Below are 20612 nucleotides of genomic sequence, written 5' to 3' on the forward strand. Positions count from 1 at the left end.
CTTCTTTGGCAAACTATTCACCTTACTTGGTCCTATTGGGTACGTAACACTCTGAACTTGACGTAAACGAGGAAAGCAGATAAAGCAAGGGAAGCAAGCAAGAAAATTTTACAAAATGTATTATTTGCATAAAATTTGAAATCGAAGGGGGTAATTGCTTCTCTGTGATGATGATAGTGGTGTAGTGAAGCAGAAAATTACCAATTCTGATGTACTCTTTGACATTTCTTTTTTTGGACAAATTCTGATGACAATACCAATCTATAAGATTTGTTAATGCAAATTCCGTTTGTGTATTACAAATATCCTTGAATAGTTACACTGGGACAAACAGTTCTCACATATTTACAAAAGGTGGCCATTACAGAAAACAGTGCTTCAAAATTTCATTTGTCACATGCTTCTTTCACGGAAACCGTACAAATCTTACTGCATTAAATTTGTCAAGATATATCACTGTGTCCTCCAAGATCAATATTTTGAAAGTAAAATGCTGAATATAGGGTCTGTTTAAGTATCAGAATTCTACCAATCACAATATGCCATTTTTGGATGACATATGTCCATCAGGAACCATATTATTCCTAGCAATAATAAATAGTTAAATATTAAGAGACACTTAACTGATGTTTATTTAAAATTTTGAATTTAATGTAGTATAGTATGGTTGCAAATATTTATAAAATATTCTGTATGCTAAAACCTGTGTATATAGCCTGGGGCACTTATGCATATAATTAAATTTAAAATCAGCTAGCTTGCACGTCATGCACATAACATGTGCATGTTATATCTTCATTAGAATAAAGTACCTGTACAACTTTTTTAAGTAGAGTAACATTTTGATCAAAGTAATTGTAATTCAGTTACCTTTAAAAAGTAATTTTCTAAATGGTGATGATGTCCTCTAATAAATGCACCATGAGAAATACTGACATGTAGCCACAAGAGAAATTGCTTGTTTGGTTATAATATTTGTGGTGTGGAAATCATGGTGCAATGCACATAATTAAGAAAACAACCAAAGCAATATTTTATACACTCCGTAGCAAAAAAGAATCGCCCCTAGTAATAAAGCGTAAAAACTTCTTGCACTCTTGGAACCATTTCACTAAGCATTTTCACCATTTATGCCAATTTAGTTTCCTTCAAAATATCAACTTTCTTTCTATTGTTTCAAGCACGTTTACGGCAGTTTGGGGGCATCCATCTTTACTTATTTAAAAACAATGAATTGTTAGCACCTTTTAACAATGGATTTTTACACTTTATCCAAATTTATTCTCCTCTCGAATCTCAATTTTCTGCAATGTTTGAAGTATGTTGAAATCAGTTTGGGAGCATCCTTCTTTACTTGTCAAAAATCCATTGTTAAAAGGTGCCAACAATGGTCGACCAAGCCTCATTGTTAGAGAAGAAAAGATGGATGCCCCCAAACTTCCTTAAACGTGGATGAAACAGTGCAGAAAGTTGAGATTAGGAAGTTCAATAAATTTGGATAAAGTGTGAAAATCCATTGTTATAAGGTGTCACCAATGGAGGAGCAAGATTCATTGCTGAAGAACAAGTAAAGATGGATGCTCCCAAACTGGTTTCAACATACTTCAAACAATGCAGAAAGTTGAGATTCGGAAGGAGAATAAATTTGGATAAAGTATGAAAATCCAGTTAAAAGGTGCCAACAATTCATTGTTTTAGAATAGGTAAAGATGGATGCCCCCAAACTGCTGTAAACATACTTGAAACAATAGAAAGTCGACATTTTGAAGGAAACTAAACAATACCGGAAGGCAATAAAGGCCATAAAGCTTAACAATTTAACCACTAACTGCTTTCTTTGTTGATTTCTTCATTATTACCTTCACTGCTAAAGTAAGTAAAATATCAGAAAATGTTAAAATTACGTACAGTATGTGCAATTGTCAAAATAATTTTAAAAAAAATACTGCTTGAAGGAAAATATTAGATTTTATCACTAGGGGATGATTCTTTTTTGGCGCGGAGTGTAGTTCGTGAAATCAATACTGCTTTCCTATGAGCAATTGCAAACAATTTTCTTAAGCCATGAGGATGCACATACAGGTAAAACGTACACAGCCGATTTTCAAATATATATTTTTAATCACTTCCGACAAGTGTCAGAGGCCACCCTTCTTAGTACTTTTCCTGTGAACCCTTCCGAATGTCGTTAAGTTAGTTAGTTCTCTCGCATGGCCTTAGAAACACTGTCTGGGTAAATTGCACCCAACACATGCTCATGTGTTTCAGTTTGGTATTTTTCTCATGTTTATAAATTGTGTGATTCAATGCAAATGTTCAAAAGTATTAAAATTAGATTAATCAATGAAGGTATTACTATTTACATGCTTTAAAACAATTAAAATTTAGAATTCAGTAATTTCGCATGTGGGTAATTTTTACCCAGCGTGCATCCTTCCATTTTATAGGAGAGAATCGCACATCTTACTGGGTCTAACTTACGCTAACAAAGGCCATTAACATTTCTCCAGGTCTTCTATTGACAAATTTTTGCACTGTCCAAACATTTTGAATTCAAAATAAGAAGAGCGTAAATGTATTACTATTCCTGAATGCTCAATAAATTAATATAAATCATCTCATTACAGGAAGAAATTGATGCATATGAAGTTTGAAAGTTCTGAAACTGGATTTCAATTTAAGAATAAAATCATTACAAATAATTTACCAATAAATAATAAATGATATTTCAACTTTCTGTTGCTAAAATAGCTTCAGTTTAATCTGAGCAGTGCAGTTGCTTACCTAATCTGAATATAATGATCCTCTCCCAGTTCTGTAGAGATTTAAAACAATACCAGAATGACACTGGAGCAGTTATAAAGACAAATATGTATGATAGTGTAATGAACAATGCTGATGCCACCTTTATATACCACACTTGATGTTGCACAAAATCTGTAAAAATAAAAGGAAAGTGCCCTTATAATTTATAGACAATCATAAAATAGTTTATAAAATGTTCAAAAGTTCAGAAAAAAAAGAAGATATATATATATATATATAAATCCCTGTGCTTATCAGGCAAAAGGGGGTAGTTGAAAAGTCCCTCCCCCCTCCAAAAAAAAAATAGATGGTAACAGTTTCATAGATCGGAGACACATTAAAATCACATATTTTGTGTTTCGCATGGTTCGTACTTACCAATTGTGTATTGCAGAACATAGTTAAAGGTGCCATTATGCTTTTTACATGAAAAGAAACACAATTTTTCACATTCTGGGTGCTTTCTTTGTTATTCCTTTCTTCGCTTCCGGAACACACAATATGGCGGGCACATCTTGACTCAAGTTGTGGGTATGCAGTGTTTCAACCCTCTTCATCGTAAAATACCTACTATCGTGTTAGTCACTGGTGGAAATTACACATTATGCATGGGTATCTGATGAATAGCCCCACAAACCATTATGTATGGTAGATGACCGATAGCCCCACGAACCATTCACGGGTTGAAACACTGACACGGGCGTACGTCATCAAACGAACGCAGCATCCGATTGTCATAGGGCAAGCAAATGAAAGCAATGGCAATTGTGCATCTGTGAGATATTTCTCTTAAAAATACATGATTTCCCGGTCAAATATATTCCACAATGAAAGAAAATACCTCGACGAACGTTGTAAACCTTGGACAAACTCATTTCCGTAAGCAGTTTCTTGTGTAAAATTGAAGAAATGTGTCTCCGATGTATGAAACTGTTACCAAATAGATAAATAAATGATCTTTTAGCTTAAATTTGCATTTTGTATGGAAATTAGGCATCATTAAAACTCTAGGATAGAAAGTAAGGCTTCATACATTATAAATCTTAATTACAGAATGGAGTTGTGTCCATTACACTGTCTAAATACCTGTACGAGAAAATAACTAATAGAAACAATTTTGAGGTCCACAAAATCCTTAATGGTACTCATTAATCAGTAAAGACCGAGTAATGAAAGTGTTCATGGCAAGAATACATCCTAGAATTTCTTCACATGAGGTACTATTTTTTTTAAAAAAAGGCATGATTGATTACTTGTATAACTGGTAAAGCAACTTTCTTCCAATATTGCTGCAAGTCAATAACAGGAGGAAGAATGCAGAAAATCCCAGATTATCATGTTTCTCTTAAATTTTGATAAACAACATTTTTTTCTCACCTTCATCATCTATGTGAACTGCTGTTACAGTATCTTCATCTGCGGAAACAAGTTTGCTGGGTTGCCCATATTTAAATATAGACTGATAATCAAATGCTGACTGGTAACTACCATATTCTGTTGTGTAAGGATCTTCTCTTGGTAATCTTTCATACTTCATTTTTGTTTCTCTGTAAATAAATATGATAGAAAAAGAACATATTAAACTTGCAAAATTATTAAATTATTATTTTTTTAATACTAAGTAAAATTAGATTCAAAAACATAATTCGGTACTAATCTGATATTCCCCGGTCAGATTTCTTCATTCTTACAGAAGAAACTACTTATGGTAATAAGTTCCTGTGGCATTGTCTAACATCTGGAAGGTGTTTTGTGTGATGTGGGACTGTTTCATGGCGGAAATTCAACCATTGACTCATAGCCCCACGAACCATTTCCGGTAAGGTAAGGTTAGGTAGGGTCGCGTATAGGTTACAATAGTTAAAAATTGGTTTCGAAAAAAATATGCGTAGCCCCACACACCATTCTCGCATAGCCCCACGAACCATCGACACATAGGCCCACGAACCATGGACACACAGCCCCACAAACCATTTGCGGAAACGTATGTTCTTCAGTTACAAAAACACTCTTTTTAAAAAAAATTGCGGTAACATTATCGTATGAGGGAAACGGATTCCTTCAAATTTACAGGAGAAAGTACTTACGGAAATCATTTTCTTTAGCGTTATGGAAGTTCCTGAATGTAGATTTGATCCATTTTAATGTGAATGCATGTTGTTTTCTGCTAAAATCTCTGTCCGACATGCTGTTTCTGCTCTCGCCATTTGCTTTCTGCACGAGAGTGCGATGTTCCGTCTGTTATGATGATGCAACCCCGTAGCCAGTGTTTCAGCCTCGCCGTGTTTTCACTAGAACATGACGTGTCGAGTATTTTTTTTTTTTAAACTATGCTTGCCTAACCTAACTTAACCTAACCTTACAGAAAATGGTTTTTGGGGCTAACGTGAATGGTTTTTGGCACTAACGTCAATGGTTTGCGGGGCTAACGTCAATGGTTTGCGACGTTCTAGCATAATTTCAAATCCAGGCACAAAAGTAGATATTTTCCGGTGAACGAGGTTGCAACACTGCATAAATCGACAAAACTCTCAGAACGCCCCCTAAACCAGTACGCTATCACAGCCATAATGTGTTACAGATTCGAAACAAGTAACAGTAAGTACTCGTAAATAGAAGAAATGGTAAATATGCGATATCGCTCGGACGGATTTCTTCAAATTTACAAGAGAAAATACTTACTGAAATGAGTTTCTTTAGATATCTGGACGTTCTTGGAGGTATTTTCTTTCACGGAAAGAAAAAACCTGGTAGTTTAATGCTGCCAAACAAGAATTAATCACTTTTTACGTAAGAAATTGGCATTGCCTGCCACATTATGCCGTTGTTTCCATTGTGTGCGTGCAGATGGCGAGAGCGTTGAAAGTCACGCGATCTCTGCAGTTTTTCCAAACGTGTTTTATTTTTACAAAAATTTCAATTTTTAACTATGTTCGCCGCACTTCCTATTTTCGATGAATTTAGGGGTGAAATGAGTGCTAATGGAACCTAACCTAACCTTGTGTGAATGGTTTGTGGGGCTATCCGTGGATGGTTTGAGGGGCTACCCATGGATGGATTTTGGGGCTAACATGCATGGTTTGTGGAGGTAAACATGAAAAAAAATCGAAATAGTAAGTAATTTTCTGTCATGAAGGTTTGAAACACTGCTTGCGCACTGAAAATCGACAAAACACAAGCTGGCGCGTCATGACGCGCGATGATCCATTACGAGTGCACGCCATATTGTCTATTACAGAAGCGGAACAAGTAACACAAATAATCAATCGTAATATGAAAAGTTGACAGTATTTTATGGAAAAAGGCATAACTTCACCTTAAAGAATGTTCCGCAAGGCAAAATAGGTTAAGTACCAGTGGTAAAATTAAGGAAATAAATGAGTGAAAGGTGTCCGGGCGTTATCGCATATTTACCGAAGAAATAGACATTATCTTAGTTAGAAATGCATTATTTCACCTTAAGAAATGTTCCACATTCGAAAATAACACGTTAGCAATGTAAAGAAGTCCGAAATATATGATTCGTAGGTGTTTCCCTCATACGATAATAGTACCAAAATTGCAATTACTTTCATGAAAAAAACGTGAATGCACCTTCAAGAATGTTCCGCGAAGCAGATGGGTAAGTACGAATGTCAAAAATTCACAAAACGAAAAAGTTGTGTGTCCGGGGACTATCAGATTTTTACCCATAATTGTTCATTCACTTAAGTTTAACATATTTTCCATTCTTATTACATAAAATGTGCGTGTAACTAAGTTTCATAATCTTTTATTGTTTCCCTTGAACAGATGATGAGTGAACATTATTACTGTTAAATCTCTAGCAAAGGATTACAAAAATAATGTAATATATTAGAACTTACATCGCCTATGCTTACCATTTAAGTGCAAGGGTGATATTGCTGCTAATAATGTTTACAATTCACAATATCCTTCTTACAGCAAAATGAGACAATGAAGTGCCGCTTTTTTTAGTGTACTAAGATGTTATTGCTGTACTGAATAACAAATAACACACAACTTTCGCTAACATTGTTAATGACTGAGTACGAAATAAACTAAAATCCTGGAATATACTATCACAAAACACAATACGGCAAAGGTATTTCAAGTGGAGCACGTCAGTAGTAGTTCACATCTTTGCCACAGATGTCACTTTTGCCTGCTATCCGCTAGCGTACTCTCACGGAATAATTTGTAACTTTTTGGAACCACTTTCGCTACTTCTGTGACTGTTTCAAGCTCACGATCTAACAACAGAAAGTTTCGGGTTCGAGACCCGACCAGCAGTGGCGGCGATTTGGGAGGCAGTTGCCTTCCCACACTATGCTAAACCTTATCTACCAAGGGAAAGTAAACTGTCTTTACCCCACCCCAGTTTTTTCACCTTGCCCCCCACCCCCTCCCGCCCAGTTTTGGAATGCAATCTCCGCCCCTGCCGACTAGGATCATTTGAGAGAGTCTTTTCACTAATTTATCTGATCATAATTCATTCTCTGTTCGGATAAACAAAAATGGACAGAAATGCAACGTTAAATAAATACAAATACAAAATTTACGAATAGTATCATATGTGGGTATTTACTTGATGAAAAATAGGGTATTTATTTCACCGCAAAGGAGGGAGTAAGGATTATTTTGCGAAATATTTAATGTAGCCTAAATTATAAACACACCTTTTCTCCTTTCCTAAGGCCCTAACTTTATACACCTTACTCAACTTATGGCTCCCCAATGGTGTAGCGTCGTGGCTTTGTAATCAAAAGTACATGCGCTCCATACTTGTGGTGGAGGCACATAGTGGTTGGAATCACACTTTTAATCTATAGGTGTAGTCTCGATTAGCCTATTTTGCTAAATCCAGGATCCCCAGCGCGAATGAGTCTCGGGGCTCTGAATGCATTCCTTTAAGAATGGACAGGAAAAAAATGTTACTTTAATTTTAAAATAGATATTACTTTTTGATGTTAATAGACTTCAAAATTTGAATGACAATGGTATGTTCGGTGATGGTGTTCAAATTGTAGAAAGCGCGTGGTCTTGAGACCTCTAAAGAGTCAATCAAAATTATTGCATTATAAAAATGATAGCAACAAATATTTTATATTTCAGACATTTCTAACAAAACGTTAATTTTTAAAGTAAAAAATTTACAACAAATTATTTTAGTTTCCAGTAGGACATCTGCAGTGTGATATTGATCCAGATATTGTAGATATCAAGTAAACACACACTAATAGGGAATGGATATGTTGAATGTACGGTCACCTGCAAAAAAAAATGGAACCCCTACATCCTGAAATACTAACTTCCCTGCAGGGCGTTGTGTGTGTTGCCTAACACTACGGCGCTGGCGAAACTTGCTATTGAAAACAAACTAACCTAAAACAAATGCAAACAAGAACAAATTCTTTCTTCAATTAGACCTATAAGAATTATTCCCCGGCAGTGGCGGCGATTGGGTTCCAAAACCGGGGGGGGGGGGGTAAGGTGCCAAAACTAAGGGGGGGCAAATACAGTACCTTTCCCTCTGTAGATAAGGTTCAACATATTGCGGGGGCAAAAGTAGCGAAAAGAGGGGGGTAACTGCCTCCCCCTAATCGCCGCCGCTGCTCCCCGGATGTTTACAAATTGACACAATGATCTTCCTGTTTTCTAGCAAAATATACGAAGAGAAGGAAAGCAATGACAATTATAATTTTGTTTCCTAGATGTTGCTTATGTAAACATCTTGAATAAAATTATTATGTACTACTTACTGTACATACTCTTTTCCGAGGAATCCGAACAACAGAAAAACGGGGTAATAAATAAATATACGTTAACTTTCCTATGACATTAATATCTAAATACCATTATCGATTCAAATACTTTTCGGCAGCAACGAAAGAAAACGAAAAACGGAGGGAAAAGCGGGTCAGGCAAATTTCAGCACAGACGAAAGAGTTTATCTATTAGCTTTTTCAGAAAAAGTGATAATTTTACTATGAGACCTGAATTTTATTTATCTGTATCCGCATCTGAATCCTCTATGAAGCTTCTCTTCAAAAATTATACACGATTTGCATCTAACGTTATAGCAGATCAGTCCTCAGTTCACTTTCGCAATTAAATAAATAGAGCAGAGATGCTAAATAAACCAATACAAAATCAAAAGGGGTGTATTTGAATATGAATTGCATATTTTTGTTTCCGAGTTTACATTAATCCAACATGCCAGACGTTTTGCTGGGGGGTTGAACCTCCAACATGCTCATGAACATGCTCATGAATCGTATCTTCTAAGATGTCCCATCATATTCCTTCAACTTGATTTTGAGCGGGCATTTGACCCCCTTGGCGCCGTCCCTGGTGATAAGCCTGAAGAGTAACAAAGTGTGGTAAAATAAGAAAAAAAATAGATACAGAAAATACAATAAAAGTACAAATAAAATCCTATCTTGTCGTCTTCCTTATTAGAATTACCTTTGTTGCTTCCCATACAGTTATGTACTCAGCGCTTTCAAGTCTTGTGCATCAGTTATTATTCAGGACCACATTTTTTCCATCCAAAGTTGATTGCTTGCATGCTGACGACTGCCAATCAGCAAGTGAAACAAAGACATAAGCAGCCACGCTCAATAATCCATACTTTTCGTGCACTTGTTAAAATATGTTATTTCGGTTAGTGCTACAAATTCGTGAGCGAAATTTCATTAAGCCTGTGAAGAGAGAAACAAAACAGAATTCCCAACATCCACAGCAAATTAATTAGAGTATATAATCACTTTAATAAGTTAAAACACTGACAATTACCTAAAGTCTTATCAGTGGCAGCTACCGTCTTCTTGCAGTGTCTTCATTTAGTACCCACGTTTTTATTTCAGATTCAAACAAGTAAGTTCGATGGAGAACTTAGGCGAAACGGGATAGACAACTTTTACCTTTTGCCGCCCAAGGCCTTTTTCACAAGTAAGCCTCTATTGCCCGAGCCGATTTTGAGTAAAATGCAGAGTTTCAATTAAATGAGTGTAGATCGGAGGCTAATTGCCCTAGAGAGATGAGTGATATACCGTTGTACGCGGAATGAATCAGAGATTCAGACTATATGAAATTTTTGAAAATTCGGCATATATGTGGCGGGGGGGAGGGGGCTAACTCTCAAAATTCCAAAATTTCGGGGAAAAAAATGTGGTTCCCCCACCCTCCCCCCAAGAAAAAAGTACATGACAGTGTCGACATGCACATGGAAATGATCGCTGATGTGTAAGGAACACAAAAATATTTGCATTATTATCATGTGACCAATGTAACTTGAGTTGTACCCCAAAAGGAATGGTCGGCACGCCACTGATTCAAGCTTCAAAATGCAGCGGTACCTTGAAATGACTATAACTCAGAAACTAAATGCCCTAGAGATATGAAAGATATACCGTTGTACGCAGAATGAATCACAGATTTAGACGATATATAATTTATGCACATTCGGCGTATATATGGAGGGGAAAGGGGGGAAATCCCCTGAAAATACTTTTTTTTAAAAAAAATGGGGTTTCGCCCCCCGTCCCCCGAAGAAAAGGATATGAAAAGTTCAAAATGCACATAGAAATTATCGCTGGCATGTAAGAAACAGAAAAATATTTGCATGATTGTCGTATGACCAATGTAACTTGAGTTGTACCCCCAAAAGGAATGGTCACTGATTCAAGCTTCAAAATGCAGCGGTACCTTGAAATGACTATAACTCAGAAACTAAATGCCCTAGAGATATGAAAGATATACCGTTGTACGCAGAATGAATCACAGATTCAGACGATATATAATTTATGCACATTCGGCCTACATATGGAGGGGGAAAGGGGGGAAATCCCCTCAAAAATACTTTTCTTAAAAGAAATGGTGTCCCCCCCCGCCCCGAAAAAAAGTCAAAATGCACAAAATGCAAAATTAATGCAAATTTGGTGTATATATGGAGGGGGAAGGGAGAAAACCCCCAAAAATTATTTTTAAAAATTGTCACCACCCAAAAAATGTCCTCGCACTTGGGCACAAAACGACACCTACGCACAACATTCACGGACGAAAAGCTAGAACGTAGTGACAAATGAGCGCCAATTCTTGCAGCTGCTTGAAATTCTATTTTTAAACAATGCTGGGTAACCCCTGTTGCCACTTGTGCTAAAAAAAACAAAGGTTTCCTTCAGCGCGCTTCGAAATTCCATTCTCACAACGCAGATTCAACAACCAGTCTCCCCCCCCCCCCCTGCTTGCGCCCTCACGGAAAACTTTCATTTTGACATCGGATACTGATAAACAAGCTTCCTTCGAATGCACTTAGCAGGAGGGAGTGAAAAAGCATTGCTTTAGAACAACAAACCCGGTCTTCCTTTGTCGGCAAAAATTTGACCTTGAAAAGAGACGCAAAAGAGAAGTCCCTTTTCCTGCCTTTCCCCCCTCCATTTTCATGAAGACAAAAAAATGCAAAAAACCATTTCTGTTAAATACATGTGCTAGAAACAATATAAAAAAATAAAATCGAAATTCTAGCCAAAAATAAAAGGTAAAAAAAAAAGGTAAAGTGTTCCCCTGTGCATAGCACCACGCCATGAAGGCGTATAGGGGGTGTGGGGGTAACGCCCCACACTTTCTTGATCCGGTCGAGAGTGGGGGTGATGTGATCAGCATCACGCCCCTGACCGCCTTTACCCCCCAGGGTTTCCCCCAGGTACCCATGTTATTCGACGCTGGGTAGGCGCCGTGGCCGCTTCCACCGTTAGAAAAGTTCCCGGATTTGAACCGGCCGGGGATCGAACCCGGGACCTTTAGCTTGGTAGTCAGACGCGTTACCGACTGAGCCACCGCGGCCAAAAATAGAAAAGTTATAACGTAAAAACTACGACCTTGACACAGCGTCTCGATCGAGACGCTTGGTCCCCTGAGGGTTACTTTTGGGTATCTCGTTCGAGACGCTTGGGCAGCAAAAGGTTTAGCGAACGGCAATGGAGATTTCAAACACCGTATTGCTGTTAGCGCAGTACGATCTTGCGCGATAAGAATACGTCACCTCATCCGAAGAATGATGGAATACAAACGATATTGTTCAGTAAATAAAAGTAGCACTTTTCATTTATTATGCACGACCAGTCGATGGCCGTAGAGTGAGATGCGTAAATATTGCATATCACAACGTTCACTACATGTTCATGTAGCTTTGTTTTATTCAGTGTGAGGTTCAAACACAAACAAGAACGAGCCAGTTGGCAACCCCTGCACCAGCATCAGTGCAGTTCCACTACTTAAAAAAAGAAGGTAAGCTACCTATATCAGATAAATGAATGCGAAAATTATGGGCAATTTGCATCACAATATTTCACGGTATATATTCTTTTATAGAATATAAAGCAAGCAATAAATATAATATGTACGACGCAATTATCTCTTCTGAAGAGGTCAGAGACAAAAAGATAAAACTGTGCTTACCTAATTGTCTTTGTGTCCACGGACCTGGCTCTTTTTCGTGTAGGCTAGTTGACATTTCCTTCCATTCAAACTCGTTGAACTCGTATACAAGTTGCTAGCGTTGTCTTCCGCCATCCACTCCCAATTATTATCGATAACAGTGGCTCAGGAAAGGGCGAGTACAGTGGGATCCATAAGTATTGCTCAGCAAATTGTCCATGACTATTTTCGTTGGTATTCATCTTCATCGTACGTACTTTTATGGACTGTATTTTTACGTATACTGGTTCAGAGGTCGTAAGCAGATTGTTTGTTTTGTATCAGTTCTTGAAGCTCTCATTGCATAAAAGAAAGGGAGTAAACGTTCTGATGGACAAAATTGCTTGGTAATACTTATGGATCTCACTGTGCTACAAGGGTACATTCTACTCTCCAAATTTTGGGAGGGTTACAGTGCCCCCAATTAAATCCTTTCAACCGACTAATTGTATTCCTCAAATAACTTGACAGACACAAGATCTAGGGTGACCATACGTTCCGAATTGACCGGGAAAGTCCCGTTTCAAAGCCACTATTTGTCCCGTTTTATAAAACTATAGGGGTTATCTTGAAAACAAAGTCTAAATTTGAGAGACATTTCATGCTAAAATAGATGAATTGTTTTGTATGTGTTCCGTTATTTGTAGAACGATGAATAAGCATTTAAAGTTCCTGCGTCTTGACACAAACCCCAAGAAAAATCTAAGAGTTGTGTGTGTGACATGTGCAGGGCCGGCAGAAGGGGGGGGGGAGCCATGCCACCGCCCAGAGCGGCTAATTTTCAGGGCGGCAAAATTTGAAGAGAAGAAAAAATAACCCTACTGAAAACTTGAAAGTTATAATATTATATTATATAACTTGGAAGTTAATATATGTCGACCCACCGTTTTGAAGGAACATATCAGTAGTCTCACTTTAAAACCACTGAGTGCCACAAGGTGGGAAAGCAGATTCGATGCCTTAACTCCGTTCAGATATCGAGTGGGAGAGGTCTTTGATGCCCTCCTTCAAATAAATGGCGACAATAAAACTGTCCAAATGGTCGCGCATGAGGCTCAGTGTATTGCAAACCAGTTGTGTGGCTTTACATTCCTTCCTTAGTTCACTAGTTATCTGGTACGACTTTTTACTCCACGTAATGTAATGAGCAAATATCTTCAAAACATTAATCTACGATGTGTTAGATGCTGTTAGATGATTTCTTGAAAACATATCAGCGCTTTGAAAAAAGCAGGAGTGATGAAAAATTTCAAAGTTTCTTAGACGTCACTTGGCAGCCTGGTAGGGCCTCCCTCCCTCCACTCGTGGAGGCATCGGGAGGCAGCGACCTGTGAGTCCCGGTTAATGAGAGAGAATTGGTATTGAATTTAGATATAAATGATCCAACACTGTACAGGGCCGAAATCGAAAGAAGCAGTTTCAGTATGATGAAACTGTTGAAGAACCACAAAAACTGTACAAAGTTGATTTTCATTACCAGGTCCTAGACGATTGTTTTAGTTCTAAGAGAAAGATTTGAGCAGCTTAAACATCATAGTGAATTTTTCAACTTCCTTTATGATATTAGTAAACATAAAGACATGTCATCTGATCTTTTGTCTAAAAAGTGTAGAAAACTCGCCGAAATCTTAACACATGAAGGCTACTGAATTAAAAGATGAACTAAAGTTGTTTTCGGCTATGATAAAACAATTACACCAAAGGACACCTTAAACTGATAAAGGGTAATGATTTTGCACCTAATGTGAGTGTAGAACTTCGAATTTATTAACTTTGTCGGTAACCGTGGCAAGTGGCGAACAAAGTTTGTTTGTTTTTGTTTTTTTTTAAAAAAATTAAAGCTAATAAAAATACTGTCTTCGGTCAATCATGTCTGGAACACTCTTGTTTCCATTTTATGCCGCCTTTATCTTCCAGGACTGCCCCCAGGTAACCATTTTCTGCGGGGACAACGCAGGACAGAATTCATATCTTAGATCACCCACGCGGGAGATCCGGGAATATTACGTGTAATTCTTTTAAAAATCCAATCTTACGTATATATATATATCATAGGCCTACTACAACGGCAAACATATGAAGTCAAGCCTTCATTTCTTTCCTGAAATTTGTTACATTTAAAAGAGAGAGTTTTCATAAAATATAATAATAATATAAAATATGTGTCACCTTCTTTATATTTAACTGTGATCGAGCGAGATATCCTTTTGTGCTTAATAGTATTGAAATAGCGTAACAAGTCTCATTATTTACTTTATAGTTTGATGTTTTACTTAGGAATATATTGATTTTCAATTTCCTGTTGCTGCGTAATGACGGGGGGAGGGGGGCGTCAAAAAGGGAGCGGCATCTGCCGCCACCGCCCAGGGCGGCAAAATGAGTACCGCCAGCCCTGGACATGTAGCAAGGTTTTCTGGGAGATTTATAAACCGTCGGTGAAGAATAAAACTGCTCTGAAGAAGATCGGTCATTCTGCTAAATACTTCTGGCATTTCTAAACTTCAGCGTAAGACTAACATCAAAGGGATCAGGAGGAACGAGAAACACAATGTAAGTCACACCGAGATTATAATAATTAATACCTTTTGACAACGGGATATTGTATGATGTATCATTTATGCGACCCATACGTTAATAAATAATAATAATACATTAATAATAACAATTTTATAATCATGCCTAACCGATTTTACAGGAGGGGGATAAACTGATCTCCTTGGGATGTCCCGTTTTTGGGTCAAAATATTATGGTCACCCTAGCAAGATCCCGACGTTCAAAATTATCTAGTTTTTTGTTGCTAAATGTAAAAAGTTTCTTTAGTCTACATTATCTCCTAATCCACTAAGTATCTACATTGTGACACTACGTATATACCTTACTTGCTCTGTGCTCTTGGAAAAAGTTGTAATAAAAACTGTTATAAATTTGTGCAAAGCGATGGAATAAACCTATAGCTTATATGTTCCTGAATTGAATGTGTTTTTAAAACTTGTTAAAAACTAGTCTAAAATTTGTAAAAAGTTTGAAATTATTTTAATATTACTTGTTTATTGGCAGTACAAGTTTATGCAAATGTTATTTTAAAAACAGAGCTATTTGGTTTGTTCTAAATTGAATTTCCACCCTTCCCCCAAACCTAAAACGTTCCTGCGCCACTGATCGATATTGATGCACACTTACTTGGTCGTATCGCTATTGCCAGCTCATTGCGGTGAAGTTAATAAATCTCCATCCATTAAGGAATATGCATGGCACTCAGTTGCAACGAAAAAACAAAACAATACTTCGAACATTCACAACAATCAGACCGCTCCAGAAGGCAATAGCGAAGATGGTACTTACCAGGGACCTATCTAACCTCCCACGCTCAGCATTGTCGTTGGTCCCGCTCTGAGATTGAAAAAAAGACAGATTACATGAAAAATGTTGAATTCAAGACATTTAATTTTATAGTTATTGATTTTACATAGGTTGTCAAATTACGAATGCAGTGTTGTAAAATAGTTTTAGCAATGTTTCTTATAGAACTCTACTTTATCTATACATAAGATAAGCTAATCGGCATTGTCTTTACCGTTTTGGGAGGTCTTCCGATGACAAAGTGCTTTGTAAGCAGCGGAGTGGTCTGCGTCCCAATTCAAACTGTAGATTTGGTCCCATCTGAGCATAAACTAGAATAAAGTTCTCCTACTGGGAATCAAACGACGGACCCATTGATAAAAGTAATATTAGTCCGAAAACCTGAAGGTGTAAAATTTACTTGGATGGGTAGAAAGATAAAGAGTGAGTGTGTGAAATTTGACTAATGAATATCGATTCGTCTTATGATTTGTTACGTAGCATTTTTTACTCTGCTCTTTTTCAAGGAGTTCTGGGTTTCACAGCATGTGTGTGGTGATTCGATGTAAACCACCATTACAGTGAACCTTCTTGACAATGTCGAAAGATTATTTTCTTACGAGTAGCTCTTGTTAAGAAACCAATTCCTGAAACTTTCTTGTGGAGGCCTCGCAGCATCCAGCTGTTTGTTGTGGCTGGGAGCATGACTCACGCTATCAATACTCAATTGTTCTCGAGAATCCAGATGCACCAGGCAAACCTGATCGACCACAAGGAAAAAAACCTTGGGACGAGAAGTCCCCGGGCAGCTTTCCCTTCTTCCCTCCACCTCGGGCCATAAGGAAGCATGGTCCACTCTCCCCCTCCCCTACTCGCGGATCTGCACAGGTTGTTTTGCTCGCGGTTCCACTTATAAGCGACGATTTTGTTATTTGGGTTTCACATACAGTGTGGCCGCGGTGGCTCAGTCGGTAACGCGTCTGACTACCATGCTAAAGGTCCCGGGTTCGATCCCCGGCCGGTTCAAATCTGGGAACTTTTCTAACGTTGGAAGCGGCCCCGGCGCCCACCCAGCGTCGAATAACATGGGTACCTGGGGGAAACCCTGGGGGGTAAAGGCGGTCAGGGGCGTGATGCTGATCACATCACCCCACTCACGACCGGATCAAGAAAGTGTGGGGCGTTACCCCCACACCCCCTATACGCCTTCATGGCATGGTGCTATGCACTTTTTTTTTTTTTTTTACCTTTTACATACAACAGGCTTTAAGATGTTACGAACTTCTAGGTCACATGGGCCAGATACATTGGGAGTGGGGCGGGGGGTGTATATAGGATGTAGCCGTACATCCCCGACAAACTGTCATAGGGCGTAGAGAACACGAAAACTAAAAACTTCTCTTAACATATAGGCTCAGTCCTGATTAGACTACCTGAGCTTGAAGTCGACTTAAAATAAACTTACACTTTTTTCTTCATTTCGATGTTACGAATCCTAGAGTAATGACATTTTCTGTCATATATATGTATGTAATCATATGAGAAGATTTGAGTTTTCCACTGTCACTGGAAAGCGACAAAATCTGTAGTGCGATACAGACAGACTAGGCATCCCGTGGAGTGTTACGAATTATATTGTTTATAGAAACGGATCAAACGTGTAAGGTTAATGTACTATCTGTCTGAAGGAAGATCATTGACAGGACCGATGCTGGCATGAAGTTACTTCTATGGCATGCTATCGCTTTTAGAATCTTATCCGACAGTAAGAACAAATTCCAGTGGGAACAACGATGCTATCCATGGGATTACATCCATTCAGGATAGAAAATCACATTTTTCGATGGTTTATTGCAGCGAAACGAATCTTCAACGCGCAAACAGTTACTAAGAAAAGTGGTTCGCCTTGATGTGCTCTACACTCTGAATGTAGTCGGTGTTGTATCTTGTGTATTCATGTTCAAGACAATTAAAGTTACAGTAAAATAAATTCAGATTGACAATATTTTAAATTATATTCCATTTACATTCTATGTTCATGTGCTATTTATACGCATTCATCCTAAGTCATTCTGTGACTAACAGAATCGACACCACTTATAGAAGAAACTATGTTTGGGAAAGTAGTGGTGTTTTTTGGTTTTTTTTTCATAAGAGTTTCGATAAGAGTTTACACTAGTTTTTTCATGTGTAAAAATGTAGCGTAAGGAAACTATAGGTGTGCTACAGGGCAGGGGCGGCGCCAGGTGAGCGCGAAGGGGTGCTTGCGCAACCCTGACTTTTATTCCGCACCCTCTTCTTTTTTAAATCCTGTGTTCAACAGAGAACATTATTAACTCTCAACAGTATTTTATGTCATGTCGTAATATTGAACGTCGGATGTTATGTATTGAAATCAGTGAGACAACTATTATTTATACAACAGGCAAACATTGATCCTACTCCAAAAGAGAAGCCGCATTTACTTTCCTGTGAAGAATTTTCTTCTTCTTTTGTTTGTGGTTTTCGAATTACCTACAGCTCAGCGTCAGTTGTTTTATATATTTTTTTTCTTGGAGTATAAGACGCAATACATAATATATGATCATGAACTTCCGAAAGGGATGCCACGACCATCTCTGATAAAAGGATGTCAACCACTATTAGGGGAAAAAATATGCGTAGTTTGTCCCCTCGGTAAAATACCTTGCTTCCTTTTCTCGATGCAAGATTTTTGGATATTAGGATAAGAAAAGGTTTATTATCCTATTATCCAAAAATCTTGAATACTGGAAACTAGAGGGAAACATTATGAAGCACGATTTATAAAGGATTTCCTTAATCAGTTCTGCAGAGAAGCCAAAAGCTGTTGGTACATATTAATCGTTTATTAACATTATTGACCTGTAAATATAAAGTAGATACAGTCCAGATTAGCCTATTTATGTTAAAAACTTTATCTTTGTATTCTTTGGTAGTCCGAAAATTCATTATCGAAATATTGTTATTTGATGTTGCTCAAAATTTTTTTGTTCGTTGGAGTTTCAAGATATCATCCCTTTCCTGTTACTTATCACTTTTGGAGGAGGGGGGCAAGTGTCCCTCTGTACCCTGCTATATCTACCAATGCAACACAATATATTAAAAATTTGCCCCCTCTAGGATTGACTTCGCCCCCTACTAAGAATTCCTGGCTACGGGCCTGATATTATAACAGATTTCTGTTACGTCACTCACCAATTACATACCTGTTTTTAACAGCCTAGGCTCACGAAGAATGGTTCCATTCATGTGAACACATTTCCATTTCACGACTAAATGAGCACTAATACGCGTAATAAGTTCATTATAACGACTTTTACCGTCTAATAACGACGGTCACAAGAAACAAATTACTTTTAAAAGAAATGTCCACACCACACAGCTGAATATCAGTACAATTGGTAACAGACTTCGTGACGAGTTGAGAACCTCGGTGCACTGCTGCATAACACCACACAACTAACTCCCTCTAGGATGAACTTCCAACGTGCTTCCAAAACTGACGGGTGGATGTTTTGAAGGTCAGATAGGCAGCTCGGACAATACACACACCTCTTTCCTCGACAAAGTCAGTCACTTACCCTTGAAAATCGAATTTGATCGTTTGTAGAAATGAATTAAAAGGCCCCCATTTATGACGCTCATGAAAAATCGACTTAGTGTTTCAAGATTAGAAAAGATTAACTGAAAACGACATTAAAGAGGGAATGAAAGCAAAATGCTGACCTCGCTGTCTTTTGACGAAAATTTCTTACACTCTAAACCCACTCAAGTAATAAAAATATAACTCGAAAATTCCATCAGCTCTCACGCGTGAACACTAATTTGATTTTGTTCTGCAACTTGCGAAAAAATGTCATTCACCAACATATGTTTGAAGTTATTTTTCTCACGTCACTACGTGTAAGTCGAATTGGACATTTTTCAATTTTCACTTTAGATGTTCGTTTATCATATCAGCTTGTAGAAAAAGTAGATGAGAAATAGAATCATGATCAGGACATGTACTAAACATACGCTACTGTAAAATGACTATATTTTGCGACATTATTGCCAACCACACAACTGTATGGTGGGTTTCAAAAATGAAAGAAAATTATTTCAGTAACGTTCTACGTACTCCTCCCGAAATTTCTTGTAGGTAGCTACGACCCTGATCTCAACAACCAATAAATCGCCGATTCTGAGGCACTGATACATAGTTTAAAATTAAAAGGAGGGCAATTGTTTAGAAATAACAAGTGCGACACTTCTAAACTTCAGCTTGTGTAGGTATTGTACAGAGCGATCCATTCAAGTGTAGACTGCGGCGTAGCTGTTTGTGCTATCGGCAAGCGAGGCGCTCGCGGCCGTATGTCGGCACTGTGAATCAAGCGCGCAAGTTTCCTTAATTACTTTAAAGAGTTGTTCCTTGAAATTCCTTGAAAGCAAAATAAGAAGAAGCCTTTGGAACGTCCTACTTCCGGAAGACCAGATACTTGCAACTCCTGTTCCTTTGGGAGGCTTAAGGTGTAAGGACCTATATTACTAGGGTGACCAGACACACACATTCAAAAAAGAGGACAGAGCAGGCGAAAAAGGAGGATAATGTCATAAAAACGAGGACACCGCAAAAAATGGCAACACATTTGCCATTACTCATAATTTAATCAATATAAAAAAATCTTACCAACAATTTGCTTCCAGAGACTTTTCAGGTGATCTCTTTAAATAACTTCCTCTTATCTTTAAGCAAAGAAAGCAATCTCCTAATCTGTTATTTAACAAATGACAAAGAATATCTACAATTTGAAGCATATATTTTTACTCCTTTTCTAATTCTTGGATATTAGAATGAAATTTCCCCACAAGTTAATACAAATGTAACAAGTAAGATTAGCTTTAACTTATTTCCAAACACCGAATTACAATTTTTAAGTTGTTTAGATTGCTACCTTCATTTGGTGCAAAGGTACATAAACCTTAA

General features: G+C 37.7%; 1 protein-coding gene across 6 annotated transcripts in view; it reads right to left on the minus strand.

The window, feature by feature from the left end:
• The window catches only part of LOC145994802 (stomatin-4-like), a 45171-nt gene extending 26098 nt beyond the window's left edge, over nt 1-19073 (minus strand). Inside the window, exons 1-4 of one of the 6 annotated variants that reach the window (XM_083131103.1) lie at nt 18853-19073; nt 9274-9509; nt 4183-4352; nt 2785-2937 (exon numbers count right to left, since the gene is read on the minus strand). In XM_083131103.1, coding sequence (XP_082987229.1) covers nt 2785-2937; nt 4183-4342 — 313 coding nt within the window. In that variant the 5' untranslated portion in view covers nt 4343-4352; nt 9274-9509; nt 18853-19073. Of the gene's footprint in view, nt 1-2784; nt 2938-4182; nt 4353-6671; nt 6945-9273; nt 9510-12267; nt 12304-18852 lie in introns of those variants that run through there. The other 5 variants (XM_083131104.1, XM_083131106.1, XM_083131102.1 and 2 more) reach the window with 5 other exon arrangements.
• Between the last annotated feature and the right edge of the window lie 1539 nt (nt 19074-20612).

The sequence above is a fragment of the Lepisma saccharinum genome, chromosome 11, assembly GCF_977018435.1.
Source record: "Lepisma saccharinum chromosome 11, izLepSacc3.1, whole genome shotgun sequence".
Classification (NCBI taxonomy): domain Eukaryota; kingdom Metazoa; phylum Arthropoda; class Insecta; order Zygentoma; family Lepismatidae; genus Lepisma; species Lepisma saccharinum.